The sequence below is a fragment of the Rhinoraja longicauda genome, chromosome 9 (assembly GCF_053455715.1).
Source record: "Rhinoraja longicauda isolate Sanriku21f chromosome 9, sRhiLon1.1, whole genome shotgun sequence".
NCBI lineage: Eukaryota > Metazoa > Chordata > Chondrichthyes > Rajiformes > Arhynchobatidae > Rhinoraja > Rhinoraja longicauda.
In genome coordinates this window covers 43,058,238-43,073,583 of record NC_135961.1, presented here as the reverse complement: position 1 = coordinate 43,073,583, position 15,346 = coordinate 43,058,238, and the positions used below count along the sequence as shown (strand labels likewise).

Sequence of the window (15,346 nt, the reverse complement as noted above, 5' to 3'; positions counted from 1 at the left end):
TCACCTATAAACCAAGGATAAAGTGACCAATTAGCTTACCCATGTCTTTGGGATGTGGGAGAAAACTGGGAAGAACCAAAGGACGCCAGCATGATCACAGGGACAATGTGAAAACTCCACACTGACTGGATGTGGGTCAAACGCAGACAGGTGGGACTAGTGTAGATGGGGCGCTAGTTGGTCGGTGTGGGCAAGTTGGTCCGAAGGGTCTGTTTGCATGCTGTATGACCCTAAGACATGTGAGAGGACCAGGGTAGATAGGAGGATAGAGAAAGGGCAGAGGGTGTGCAGGTTACCTGAAATTGATGAATTCAATGTTCCTGTCTTTGGGTTGCAAGTCCCCGAGATGGAAGACAAGGAGCAGTAACAACACCTCTCTTCATTTTCAGTTCCTCTTAAACCCAAAGTTCCACTTTCCAGCCACCTTCTAAGCTCAGCCACTCATGATTCCCGGTAATAATGCTACAATACTTCTCGGCCCAGCTTTTCCTTTCCTTTCCTTTCACCTTGTCTGTTTACATACGATTGTTCTCCTTTTAGTCATTTAATCTCTCCTGCATTACATCCCATTGCAGACTTCCTTTTTGTCCTTACTTACTACTCTACCCCCTTCTCTGCATCTTAATACTTATTTTTTATCTAAACATTCCCCATTCCAGTGAAACTTTGGAAACAGTTTGTACTGAATTTAGGCTCCCCCATTCCAGCACGGTGGTGCAGCAGTAGAGTTGTTGCCTTGCAGCGCCAGAGACCCGGGTTCAACCCTGAATACGGGTGCTTGTCTGTATGGAGTTTCTACGTTCTCCCTGTGGCCTGCATTGGTTTTCCCCGAGAGCTCTGGTTTCCTCCCACACTCCAAAGACGTGCAGGTTGTAGGTTAATTAACTTGGTATAATTTTAAGTTGTCCCTAGTGCGCATAGGATAGTGTTAATGTGCGGTGATTGCTGGTCAGCTTGGACTCGGTAGGCCGAAAGGCCTGTTTCCACGCTGTATCGCTAAACTAAACTAAGCAGACTCGCAGGCCCAGTGTATGACGACCTCTGGTTATAGGGAGGCTAGATTTGATGCCAGCTTTCACATGAATGCCAGTCTTCTGTAAGTCAATCTCCAAGTCAGAACACAGTAGACAGGGAGAGGATGTGTTCTCTTGTGGGCCAATCATCTAGATTCTTGAACTACTGGTTACAGCTTAAAAATAAGAATTCACCCATTTAACAGAGAGATGATGAGAATTTGAATCCTGGGACTTCACTCTCTTCCTCAAAGAACGGTGGAAGCAGTGTCTTGGTTGAATATTTTTAAGGCAGAGGTAGATAGATATTTGCTCAGCAAAAGCTTGAGAGATTACAGTGGGTAAGTGGGCACACAAAATTGAGAATTTTATCAGCCATGTCTTTGTTGAATGATGGAGCAGCTCAAGGAGCTAAATAGCTTGCTCCTACACCACGTGTTCATAGTTCTGCCAATTTAAATCCAGCACAGTGTGATATGTTTACACACTTATCGATTAGTGCAGTGTTTGATTGGTAAAATGCTAACAGTAATAATTTGAATGAGATTCAAAGCCCGGTTCAATACAGAGCTCAAAATCCATTGGGGATCCACCATGGCAAAGGATCATCTAAAATTATTCTGTGCTTGGTCTCACTCTCACTTTAAATTCAGTGCACATCTAAACTGCAGAGTGTCTTATTACCATCGAATAAAATTCCCCTAAACGTAGGAAATCTGCCCCCTCATTGAGCCGTGGACAGCTCTTTTTAGAGCCAGCATCTCTGGACACGGTACCCCTTCCTGCACAGCGGAATGGATTGATGATGCAAGTTTCTGAATTTGATCAACGTTTGAATACCAAGGCAGCTGAGGAATCTGACTTCACTTAATTAAAAAAAATTGGAATTGCGATCAGTAACGGTGGCCAAGAAAACAAGAATTTTTGAACACTTGTGTGGTTCAGAAATACTTTTCAGGAGAGGAAACCCGCCATCTCTATCTGTCGAGCCTTAATGGATTCCACATCTAACAACATGGCTGAGTCTGAATTGCCCCTTCATTCTGGGAACAATTAGGGATGCGTAAGAAAATGGCAGCCTTCTCAGTGATGCCCATTATTCCGCCAATGAATTCCCCATGAAACGCCCAGACTATGTTTGTTACATAGAAACAGAAAATAGGTGCAGGAGGAGGCCATTTGGCCCTTTGAGCCAGCACCGCCATTCATTGTGATCATGGCTGATCATCTACAGTTTGGGTGTTCCTTACCTGGACACGTTGGGCAACACTGTCCTGGGCGAATGGCTGGGTTTCCACAGTTGGGCACAGAGCAGGTGATAAGCGCGCACATCTCACGCCCGCTGTTGCAGTAACACTCCCGGCAGCCATCGTGCCAGCTCTCGCCACTCTCGTGTCGGCGGCCGTCCATGCTCAGGCAGGAGTTGGCCTTCACCGGCGGCACCATGGTGGTGGGTATCTCTGAAGGGAAAGAACGAGAGTCAGCCTCTGGGAGGGGGTGTGGGGGACAACGTCTCCCTCCAAGCACGCAGCAATTTACAGCAATGTTGCTGTGGAGTTTTACACAGGAACGCGTGTACGCCCTTTGCTTCCAGAGACCTGGATACTAATGATTTGGCCATAGAGTCACATAGTGACAGTACGGAAACAGGCCCATTTGGCACACCTTGTTCATGCCGACCAAGTTGCCATACTGGGCTAGTCACATTTGGCAGCATTTGGCTCATAAACCCATGTATCTGACCAAACGCCATGTGAAAATCATAGTAGTATCCGCTTCTATTGCTTACTCTGGCAGCTCATTTCAAATACCGACTACCCTTTCAGTGAAAATATTTCCCCTAAGGTCTCTCTTTCTCATCTCAAGCCTGTTTCCTCCAATTTTGTAGCCTTCTGCTTTGAGAGAAAAATAACTGAGCATTCACTTTATCCATCCCTTCATAATCTTGTACACTTCAATAAGGCCACCCCCCTCAGCATCCAATGCCACAAAGTAAAAATTACCAGGCTATACAAACCTCTCTATAATTCAAGCCCATTAGCCCAGGGAATATACTGGTGAATCTCTTCTGACCTGAGTTCAAATCCCACTTGGCAGCTGAGCAACTTCCATTTGAACAGTAAAATATATCTGGGATTAAAAAGTCATGCTTAACTATAGTGACCATTAAAACAATGGCTTGGCATTAAACTCAAGAGGTTCCTTAATGCTTCCTGGGAAGGAAGGCTGCTGCCTTTGTCCAAATATGACACGTGACACACCAAATTGTTTCACTCTAAATGGTCTGGCATGCCATTCAAGTAGGGATGGGTAATAAATACCACCCATGCCAATGATGCCCACACCTAAGAAATGATAAGGTGCTCCGGTTTCCACCCGTGTCCAAAAGACATGTGGGTTGATTGGTTAGTTGCCCCTAGTGTGTAGGGAGTGGTGGAATCTGAGGGAGTTGATAAGAATGTGGGGAGAATAAAAAAGGAGATTAAAGTAGGAATAGTGTAATGGGGTTGTTGATGGTCAGTGTGGACTCCATGGATTGACGCGCCTGTTTCCGTACTGTATCTCTCTATGACTCTAGAAAATAAAGAACACTAAATTAAAGTATTAACATAGTGTATTTTACAACCTTAGGGTTGTAGAATACAAGGAGATCTCACTGAAACTTATAACTTTATTACAGGGTTTGAAGGGCAGGGAGGAGCCAGTCATTGAATTCAGGAAGCATGGTGGAGTACATGGCCCAATCAGTATCAATGGTGCGTGCGGATGTGGAAAATGGTCGAGAGCTCCAGGGCTTTAATATCACCAATGATCTTTCATGGACCAACCACATTGATGTGACAGCCAAGTAGGCACATCGATGCCTCTACTTGCTGAGGAGACTGAGGAAATTCACCATGTCTCCATTGTCTCTTACAAACTTCAATAGATGCACCATAGAAAACATACTTTCGGGTTGCATCACAGTTGGGTTTGGGAACAGCTCTGCCCAAGATGGCAAGAAATTGCAGAGAGTTGCAGATGTAGCCTAGTCCTTCAAACAGCCCAGACTTCTCACCATTGACTCGATGTACACTTCATGCTGTCTTTGAAAAGCAACCAATATATCAAAGACTTGGCCCAAAATTGGTCATTCTTTTTTCTCCCTGATCCCATTTGGTAGAAAGTACAGAACCTTGAAAGCATGCACCACCAGACTCGGGAAACAATTTCTTCCCCTCTTTTATCACGCTTCTGACTGGTTCTTCCACAAACTCGGGTGCTGTTTGATTCACCTCTACCACTGAGGACATTGGACTTTGTGTAAGGAACCGATGCGCTACAATGCTGAGAACTATATTCTGCACTCTGTATCTTGCACCTTTGCTCTATCTATTGTACTTGAATTTGAACTGATTGTATCTATGTATGGTAGGAAAATAACTGCAGATGCTGGTACAAATCGAAGGTACAACAAAATGCTGGAGTAACTCAGCAGGTCAGGCAGCATCTCAGGAGGGAAGGAATGGGTGACGTTTCGGGTCGAGACCTTTCTTCAGACTGAAGAAGGGTCTCGACCCGAAACGTCACCCATTCCTTCCCTCCTGAGATGCTGCCTGACCTGCTGAGTTACTCTAGCATTTTGTGATACTTTCATATCTATGTATAGTATATCTATCTGATCTGTTTGCCTAACATGCAAATCAAAACTTTGCACTGTACTTGGTACATGTGACAATAATAAACCTAAACTTGAGAATCTAAGGAGTTCCCCACCCTGGAGGACTGTAGAGATTACAGAATAGAGATCGATAGTGTTCCAGAAATTAAAACATCAGGGGATATGGGGATAGCATGGGACAATGGTGCTGAGGAGAAGAATCAGTCACAACCATGATGAAGGATGGAGCAGGTTCAAATGGCCTCCTCCTGCTCTGATTTCCTTTGTTCATATTCCTAATATTTTACCAGCAATGAGGAGCTCTAGAAGTGTAGTCACTTCTGTAAAATTGCACACAGCCAGATCCAACAGTAGCAACATGTTAAAGACTGCATAATCTGTCTTTGTGATATTGAGTGATGGACATGAGTGAGACCTCTTCTGTTCCCCTTCAAAGAGATCATACACTGCCATCCAGCACAGTAGATTGGATATGGTGACACATCCATAAAAGGAGACACACGAGACTGCTGATGCTATTCATTTTTCCGGCTTTCTCCCGCCCACTCCATCAGTCTGAAGGAGGGTCCTGCCTGAAACATCGTCTGTCCATTCCCTCCACAGATGTTGACTGACCCCCTGAGTTTTTCCTCATCCATAAAAGGACGTTGACAGCTCTGTGTTCCTTCAGTAGTTCACTGATGTGTCAGCCTCTTTCTGGAGAGGCGCTCAGACTGACCTTTGGACTCAGAGGCAAATGTGTTTCTCACAGAGCTACAGGTATCACTGGGCACTCCCTTTCCTCTTTCCCAATAAGTGGATAATCAGAAACCTTGATATAAAGGATCCCCCTTCCATTTGTCCCTTCTTCTGTGTGTTCCAGATATACTGGGGTCCTGCTTGTACCTTCAACAACTTTACCTCTCTCCTGACCCAATTTCATTGGTTTTAGGGGGTCAATATTCCCCACATTGCCTTCATCTTTATAATATATCCCAACCTACCACATAGTGGACCATGCACTTTAAAGAAAATCTGCACTTTCTCAATAATTGTAATGCTACACTTCAGACTACACTACACTTCACCTCAGACTCTGGTATACTTCTTTTTGCACAACCTGTTGTGCTTGTGTATGGTTTAATTGTACTCATGTATCACATGATTTGACTGGATAGCACACAAACAATATTTTTGCACTGACATTAATAAACCAATACCTCTTCTGCACCACACTATTGGGACTCCTCACACCTATCGATCTGCTGACAGTCATTACGGGTTTAATCTCTGTAGTGGATGAGTGGCTTTGCTGCTAACCGGGTGCTAGGGTGGGAATCTGTAGGAAAGCTTCCTATTGACTGTGGTGACATTTAAGTTACTGAAAACAATTGCTCGACAAAACAGCTCAGTCCAAAATCCCATGTGTTTATTGTGCTGAACTGATGCATCGGAACATTTGGCTGCCAAACATATTTCCTCACTGTCCCTTTCAGTTTTAACTGTTTGAGGGGCTTCATGTTGTCATTTGAGGAACTGTGCTTCACATATCCAACATGGGGCAGGAATGTACACACACCCACACAAATCCTCAAGTGAGACAAAAGGGGAAGCAATAAATTAATCAATGGCACTTAACTCTTACTCTGTAAAATTACTTCTGAGAACATAGTCCCAATGTGGCTTCCTGTATATCAGCGAGACCAAACGTAGACTCGGCGACCATTTCGGCGAACGCTTGTGCTTCATCCGCCAAGGCCTACTAGATCTCCCTGTTGTTAACCACTTTAACTCCCCTTCCCATTCTGACCTTTCTGTCCTGGGCCCCCTCCTCCTGAAGGCACACACAAACTGGAGGAACAGCACCTTATATTCCGCTTGGGTAGCTTACAACCCAACGGTATGAACATTTAATTCTCTGATTTTAGGTAACCTTTCCTAACAACCCCCCTTTTCTCCCCAAACTACCCCCCCTCACCCAATTGGGCTCCCACTGATTTCTCCCCTCCACCCCACCCTGCCAATTTCCACCCTTTGTCTTTATAATACACAACTCTTCAAACCTGACTCACACCTTCCGTGGGTTCTTATCTTTGGCATTTGTTCCATCTTTTTTAGTTTAGTTCAGAGATACAGCACGGAAACAGGCCCATCGGCCCACCGAGTCTGCGATCCCCACACATTATCACTATCCTACACACACTAGGGACAATTTATATTTCTACCAAGCCAATTAACCCACAAGCCTGTACACCCTTAGTGTGTGGGAGGAAACCGAACATCTTGGAGAAAAACCCACTCGGTCATGGGGAGAACGTAAAACGTCCGTACAGACAGCACCCGTAGTCGGGATTGAACCCAGGGCTCTGCTGAAAGCGCTGTACGGCAGCAGCTCTACCGCTGCGCCACCATGCCGTCCCTCACCTGCCTATCAAAACCCCCCCTCTCTCGCCTGCGTCGACCTATTATCTGCCACACAGGACCTGCCTCTCCCCCTTTCCAGCTTTCTCTCTTCCCCTCGGTCTCAAATGTTACCTATCCTTGTTCTCCAGGGATGATGCATGACCAGCTGATTTATTCCAGCTTATTGTGTCCTTTTGTGCAGTAACCACCATCTGATTTTTTTTGTTTGTTTCAACAGTCTTATAATCCGACTTCCTTTTCAAAAGTTTCCAGCAGAGGTTTGGATTAGAGGCCGAAGGGTCAGCTTAATATTGAAGAGAAATGCAGGAGTATGGAGACGGGTAGGACATGGAGATATTGCAAAAGTTTTGAATGGAGGAGGGATGGGACTAAAGGGCCAAATGGCTTAGCCCTGTATCTATTTGTTATGGTTCACAGGTACGCCTAGCTGACCATGTCCCAGTGTGAGAGCCAACGCTGAATCTTATTTGATCATAAGGGGTATCGAATCAAATACTGCCCCCTTATGAATCAACCAGATAACGATTGAGAGCTGGAAGTTCCCCTTCCCCAGAGAGTAGAACAATCCAGTAGGTCACTTCTAAAAGCACTTTAATATTAAATACTTTGCATGCACACATTCCAAGTTATTTCATTGAAATATTCTGTTGTTTGGAGAGTCCCTGATCAAGTGACCTAAATAATTTCTGATTTGCAGTAGAGGTCCAAGTGATTAAAAGTGAGTGCTGGCAGGCTCCTTGGAGACATTGGAATTGGGTCACGCACAGGGATACACTGTGATGCCTTCTTTCTTCCATCATATTTCTCTTTACCCGCTCCCACTTCCCCTCTAGGCACGGACTCTCCTCAAAATGACTGCATCTCCACCAGCACTGAACATTCTCCAATCCCTTGGCCCACGTGCCTCCAACTGCTACTGCCTCAGCTCAGACTCCTTCATCAAGAGACAGAGGACATCAAGTGTCATTTTACCTTGCACAGCCACACTTTATTCATTCAATTACTCCTGCCTTTCACTCTGTCACAGATCTTTACCTTTTAAATTATACGCTCCACTCCACAGCCTCACCCTTTCCTCTCACCCTTTTCTCTCTCTGTAGTAACTCTCTGTGAGAGTGCTAGGTTTGTCCCTGCCTTCTGCTTCTGGAATGGGTTGTCCCTTTAACCTCAACGTCTAATTGCTGAGAGTAGGCTCATCTTGAGGATCAATTCGAGGCTAAATATTCTTCAGCCACATCCTGTGATTAATTAGAGGTGCAATTACTCTCCACATACCTTCAGGTCAATTAGAGGTCAAGGACATTCTGAAACATTCTCCTTTAAGAACGCCTGGAAAATGTAAATAGAAAACCTGCAAGGCTTTTCCAATGGAAATGGGTGGGCGTTGTTGTCTAAAGCTCGTCTCCCTCCCTCCCCATTCTCCTACAGCACACAAGGAGGCCATTCAGTGAATCTTGCCCCTTTCTACCCAGTTAATTCACATTGCCCACACATACAGATTTCAGTGTGATAATCTAATTCACTTGTCACTTCCAGCACCTTTTCTGACATATTCCAGATCATTATCAGAGCATTATGCTTAAAAAATCTTATCATATTCCCTTTTAGAATATTTGCCAACCACAAATCATGCATTCTCTGCTGTCCAGTTAGTTTTAGGTTTATTTTTGTCACTTGTGTAGTGAAAAGTTTTGTTTTGCTGCTATCCTACCAGATCAGATAATACTATTCATAAATACAATCATGTCAAACTCAGGTACAATAGATAGAACGAAGGGGAAGATACAGAGTGCAGAATATAGTTCTCAGCAACGTTGCGAATCAGTTCCAGAGACCAAGTCCTATGTCCGCACAGTACCCTAGCTTATTGAAGAACCCTTTCCTATCAATCTAAATCAGCTTGCCTCTGACAAAATCCAAAGAAACGTAGAACTATTAAATCTTCCCTTAACGTGGAAGGGAATGTAAACACATCTGCTTGGGTACTTATTCCTGCCTCAGGAGGGGTTTCGGAGAGCGAGGCTCAACAGCAGATGTTTAAAATTAAATTTGACTTGGCATGGTGCAAATAAAACAGGAATCATCATGCACAGTGAACGCTTCTCATCCTTGCTCTGCAGCAGGGAAGGCTCCCAGCTAATGTGCAACAATTAAATGAAAAACATCCCGTCAAAGACCTTACGGCAGAATTAGCTCGCAGCGCTGGCATGGCCACATGTTTGCAATTTGTCTATTCCACGGAGGTTTAGAGAACATTTTGGGGATTAATCAAAATTGGCACTAAACACAGTTGATGTGACTGCCCCTTGCTACACTCTCGTAGCATCAGGTATTTGGTCTCTCCTCACTGCCCCGACTCACAACAACTTCTATTGAACAGGCATCTTGTATCTGTAAAATGTACCAAGGTGTGATCAAACAAAATTCGACACAGAGTCGCATAAGGTTAAGTGCCCTGGACACAAGAGGCATTACATGGCACAGGGACAGAGCAGAAATATAGTATCTATTGAGGTAGCGGATCATCAAAGATTGTCGTGAATGAAGCTCAAAGGGCTTGCTTCAGGCTCCCAATTCGCAGTCCAGGAATGAGGTTTTAAGAAATGTCTTAAAGGCAGAGGGTGAGGTGGGAAAGCAGGGAACTTTAGGGAGAACATTCTAAAGCATTAGGCTGACAATGCTGGAGCAATTAAAAATCAGGCGTGTTGTAGAGGACAGAAACAGAGTCACAGTAATCTCAGAAGGACGAAGGTAACTGATATAGGGAGGTGGTGGGATTTGAAAACAAGGACGAGGAGCTGAAAGTTGTTTAGCTTACAATGGTTGCCAGAGTCCGAGTAACTATCACCTCACCGGCCTCTGGCATATTAGCTGTTGAGTTTGGATTCAGCAGCAATGGCTTGTTACTCACACAATCAATCTACTAATACAAAATAAAAAAATACTGTCAGCATGTAACCTCTCAATGGAATTCTCAATTGTTTCACTTACCTGCACGCCAATGACTTCCTGAAAGGCAGTCTGCACTATGTAAATGGTACATATGCAGTGTGAGTGATTAGCTAATGCTCTCCACTTCCCTTGAGGGAGTTGGATACAATCAAAACCCTTCCAGGAAAGGTGCCTTTGCTGAAGATGACTATCTTAATTAACACCAGAGCCGACACTACAATTTTCCTTCGGCCTCAGAAAAATTGGGATTCCCTTGGCAATTATTGTCTCCTTCCTCAGGACCAGTGCAATAACGGCTCAATACACCAGATAAAAGCAATTAGCTCCCCTACCTCTGCATTTGCAGATAAGGCAGCCAAATACGTCCTGCTCGAACCCCATTGGACAATACTTGTCACACGGGCGATCAGGGCACTTCTTGCAGCGACAGATATCACAGCCATGTTTGTTCTTTCTGTTTTGAGAAGCAAAGATAGAATGAATTCCCAAACTATCATGTCCAGCCTGTAAAACCTGATGAATATATTTCCCCAGAAAGGATCTGCAGTCCAGCAAATTGCTTTCAAAATTCCAAACCCGCGGTTAGAGTCTCAGATCCAAGCCACTGGGAATTTGCATTACAGCTTGCTGTAGCCTTGATTTGCCAATTGAAAGGCAGAGGATAGGGTAACAAAAGGTCTCATGATCGCAGTATCACACGTGCAGGGATTTTCTTTTGATTTTTGGGATGTGGGTGTTATTAGTAAACCAGCATTTATTGCCCATCTTTAATGATATCTGAACCTAGTTTGTTCAAACCCAGTTGCCTACCCCAGTGAGGAGGTGATGAGCAAAGGCCAATAAACTAAGAAGGAGGAATGGTGGAGTCCTACCAACTCCCTTTATCCACACTCCAGCATGTTTCCTGGCTCCTTTTGCAAGGCACCATTGAGTTTGGTACCATTGAATTTGGATTGAGCTATGTATCCCAGTGCAACAACCCACTGCATAGAAAATACACTTGCGCTTCCTCCAACAATTACTTTGGATCATAACACAAAGTGCTGTAGTAACTCAGCACTTTGGCGATGTTTCAGATCGGATCCCTTCTTCAGACCAATCCACATCTTCAGGTCAATGATTCTCTAGTTACTTTCCTACCCTTTCAAAAAACTGGTCCTGGTTTTGAACATTTCCCTTGACAAGAAGGAATATTATAACTGGATCACTTATTTTCAGAGTGGTTGAGATCTGGAAGGGGTTCAGATGGCAGAGATTTTAAACAGGGGAGTACATAAAATATTACCAACGTAGAGAAAGGTAGGAATTTAGTTATTACATTTGAGAAAGATTATCAATGATGATTATGTTGGAGAGAATTAGATTGCCTGTTATTAGTATTTTGCATTTATCGGTGTGGACAAGCTGGAATAACTTCAGCTGTGACTAGTAAAGAATAATACTCCAGTGACTGTGGCGTTGTGTGTGTGCACGCATGTGTGTCTGTGCGCATGTGGCGCGAATATGAATGTGTGTTTACATGCATGCATTCATGTATGTGTATGCACACACACATGTGCGTGTGCGCCTGTGTGTGCTGCATGAATGTGTCTCTCTCTCTCTCTCTCTCTCTCTCTCTCTCTCTCTCTCTCTCTCTCTCTCTTCTCTCTCTCTCTCTCTCTCTCTCTCTCTCTCTCTCTCTCTCTCTCTCTCTCTCTCTCTCTCTCTCTCTCTCTCTCTCTCTCTCTCTCTCTCACATAACTGAGTTCAGTGGCCTTTCAAAGGCAGCTTCAACTCTTGTCCCTGCCCTGGGAAGGAAAGGTCACCGAGGGTTCCAGGCCCCGATTGGAGCTAAGCAGAGTAAAACTGTGCATATTGAGATTGGGGAAGGGCTGATGTGGGTTTCTCTGCAATGGCATCAATGCTTGAAGAGCCTGCCAAAATACCATTCTTGAAAACAACTGTCTCGTGGTAAATATTTCTCTTTTGAGAGCCTGGGTAGTAACACAACTGAGTTTGCCTCAGCCTGTTGTGCATGTATCTGCCAATCTTGACTTCTCCCTAAATCACAGGCATTCACGACCACATTGAGATCCTATCTTTTATTATTAAATAATTACCCAGCTTAGGCACGGCTCATGATCTGAGCGCTGATAACAGTGATGTCTGCTAAACCCCTCTGCTTGCTTTTGCTTCATTGAAAAGAAAGAAATGTCCGTGTGATGGTTCAGTGAGTAAATGCACCACATGGTGTTCTGCTGATTTTTCAAGACCCAAGCAAGCCCTTGGTTTCATCACTGCTGTGTGCTCAGTACCAGGGGCACAACAACACAATGTACATGGGGCTGCCGTGGGCAAAAATATATAACCAGGTGCCTATTAGCAACACCTGGGAGCAAGCTGGTAGTAATAACTGCAGGACAGATATTTTGGGAAGGAAGGAATATTGGATTACTGCAGGAAAAGGCACTGAGGTAAAAGATGAGGCATGATCGAACTCAAATGTAGAGCAGGCACGCGGGACTGAATGGCCTAACTCTGCTGCTGTTGCTTTCAATTTTACGTTTAATTTTGCTGCAGCCAAGGTGACACTGCAAGTACAACTGTTGCCTTTCCACTCCAGTGACCCAAGTTCAATCCAAACCTCTGGGGTGTGGAGTTCGCACGTGCTCCCTGTGCTTGTGTGGGTTTACCCCTCATGCACTGGTATCCTTGTGTATCCCAAAGCCATGCTGGCTGGTGGGATAATTGGTTACTGCAAATTACCCTGAGTGTGCGTGGGTGGTAGGTGCTTCATGGTGGAGTTGGTGTGCATGAAAGAGAGATTACAGGAAAAAAACTAGGGAGATGGAGAGCTGGTACAGGCTCAATGGGCCAAATGGCCTCCTCCTGTGTCATAGAGAAATATGTTTATTCTACCTGTTTATTACAGGTAAACAGTTTCCAAAGCACAATAACGAATAATGCACATTCTTCTTTGTTTAATGCTTTATGTAAAACCATGAGGCTAATAGAGCCATAGAGTAATGCAGCACAGAATCTGGCCTTTTGATTCAACTCGTCCATGCTGACTAAAATTCCTGAATAAGTTTGTGTTGAAATACAGCAACAACAACAAAAAAAATCCTTCAAGAAGTCTGCAGTTTGGCAGCTGGGAGATAGGAATGGCAGCCTTTGAAAAATATATTTCTTCAAATGGTAGGCTCTCCTGTTCCCTGATTTGCTGAAGATTCTGAATAATGAGTCTTTACAAGTGACTATTACTTCCAGAAGTTTAACTCCCTGGGATTTGGGAAGAATCCTTTATTCGGTGAAAAAGACCATTGCTGTTCACCTTATCTGTGCCCCTCATAATTTCTTAAGGTCACCCCTTAGCCTCCTGCGCTCCAGGGAAAAAAAGACCCAGCCTATTGGCTTCTCCTTATGACTCAAAAGCTCCAGACCTTGTACTATCCTTGTAAATCCTTTTTGTATTCTTTTCAGTTTAATGCATTTTTCCTAAGAGTCTAAGAAACATTTAGACAGGCACATGGAAAGAATAAGCTTAGAGGGATATGTGCCAAACGCAGGCAAGTGGGACTAGTGTAGATGGGGCATGTTGGTTGGCGTGGGCAAGTTCAGACAAAGGGCCTGTTTCCACACTGTATGACCCGATGATTCTATAACCTCATCAATTCTTTGCAAAACACTAACCCATCAATTGTCTGCAAGCCCCTACATAGGTACTATCACACTGTTTACAAATTTACGCAGGTACATGGATAGGATAGGTTTAGAAGGTTATGGGCCAAACGCAGGCAGATGAGTCATGTTGGTGAGCGTGGGCAAGTTGGGCCGAAGGGCCTATACCCACACCGTAGGACTCTATGACATCCTAAACTAACACCGTGTACGATTCATGAAAATTAGTCTTTTAGATGCATATTTGATGCAAACTACCAAAAAGCCTGAGATATTTATTACAGGCCAGGCTCGAGGAGTAATTAAACTGTCTGTCATGTGCACAAAGATATGAAAGACATTAAGAGATGGACAATAACTCACACAGTAAAAAAAAATAAAGTGAGCATCAGCTCTAATATATGACACTTTGCAAATTACTACTGACCATCCTCAACAGAAAGGGAAATAATCCTGCACCTGAAACAATGCTGCCAGCTTTACTCACCCACCCCAGCCAGTGCCTTGATATCTCTCTTATTTCACTGTGTCAGTTTTGGGAAATACAAGGTCATATTAGTAAGAAAGCACTTACGTGTATCCGAACGGACAGTACTTGTCGCACACAGCGGGCTTGCACTTCTTTGGTCGTGCCCGACACTGGCAGATTTCGCAGCCGTGTACATCAGTCTGCAGGCCAAAGGGACAGTCCAAACCACAGCCTGAGATCAGGCCTGTACAAAGCTCCTCTCCTGCAATTAAGACAAAACGAGATAAAACACAAGGTCACAGATCAGATGCCATTGAAAGGAAAGGATTGCATTTGTATAGAGTCCTTTATAACCTTGGGAAGAACCAAAGTCTTTCATGGCCAATGAGAGGCAGTTACTGTTGCCTTACAGGAATCAATTTTGACTTTTAGTATAATTACTAGAACCTCTGTGAAAACTAAAGCACAGGAGGGGACTCAGTGGGTCAGGCAACATCTGGGAAGGGAATGGACAGATGGTGGTTTGGGTCGGGACCCTTCTCCTGAGCTTAAATGCCATCTGTTCATTCCCTACATAGATGCTGCCTGACCTGCTGAATTCCTCCAGCACTTTGTTTTCACTCAACATTCCAGCATCTGAAGTCTCTTCTGCCTCCGGCCTCTGTGCAAGCTGAGAATGCTGGAATAGCTTAGAAGGTCAGGTAGAATCTGTGGAAAGGGAAGGAGAGTTAACATTTTAGATCAATGGCCTTTCACCAGATCTGAAACGTAAACTCTGTTTCTCTCTGTAATCTATAATTGGCCTGCTCCTCTTAGCAAGTCTGCTTGTGTCTCACTTTAGTTCTCTCTCCTCCACCTCCCAGCCATTTAAATGCCTTGGGACTTAAGAAAGCTGTAATTCTGCAACACATTTTATGCCAAAAACCATTGCCATAGTACACACAGGAAAGATGAAATAAATTAATTAATGCTGGAAATACATAGCAGATCATATAGAAAATCTAGAGAGAGTGAGGGCAGGATTCAATTCACTCTGAAACATGAACTGTTTCCATTCCTAGGAATACTGCCTGACCTGCTGAACATTTCCAGCAAATTCTGTTTTTTTAGGCAAAGCTGACAGCTAATTTGATTCAGAAAATTCCCACAAGTAACAATCAACACAGAGATAATTTTATTTGCTGGCGT

At 44.1% G+C, this 15,346-nt stretch overlaps 1 protein-coding gene across 2 annotated transcripts in view; it reads right to left on the bottom strand.

The window, feature by feature from the left end:
* crim1 (cysteine rich transmembrane BMP regulator 1 (chordin-like)) overlaps positions 1–15,346 on the bottom strand; it is a 201,536-nt gene that overhangs the window by 18,412 nt on the left and 167,778 nt on the right. For both annotated transcript variants that reach the window (XM_078405327.1, XM_078405329.1), the window contains exons 9-11: positions 14,264–14,420; positions 10,362–10,483; positions 2,264–2,473 (exon numbers count right to left, since the gene is read on the bottom strand). In XM_078405327.1, coding sequence (XP_078261453.1) covers positions 2,264–2,473; positions 10,362–10,483; positions 14,264–14,420 — 489 coding nt within the window. The remainder of the gene's footprint in view (positions 1–2,263; positions 2,474–10,361; positions 10,484–14,263; positions 14,421–15,346) is intronic.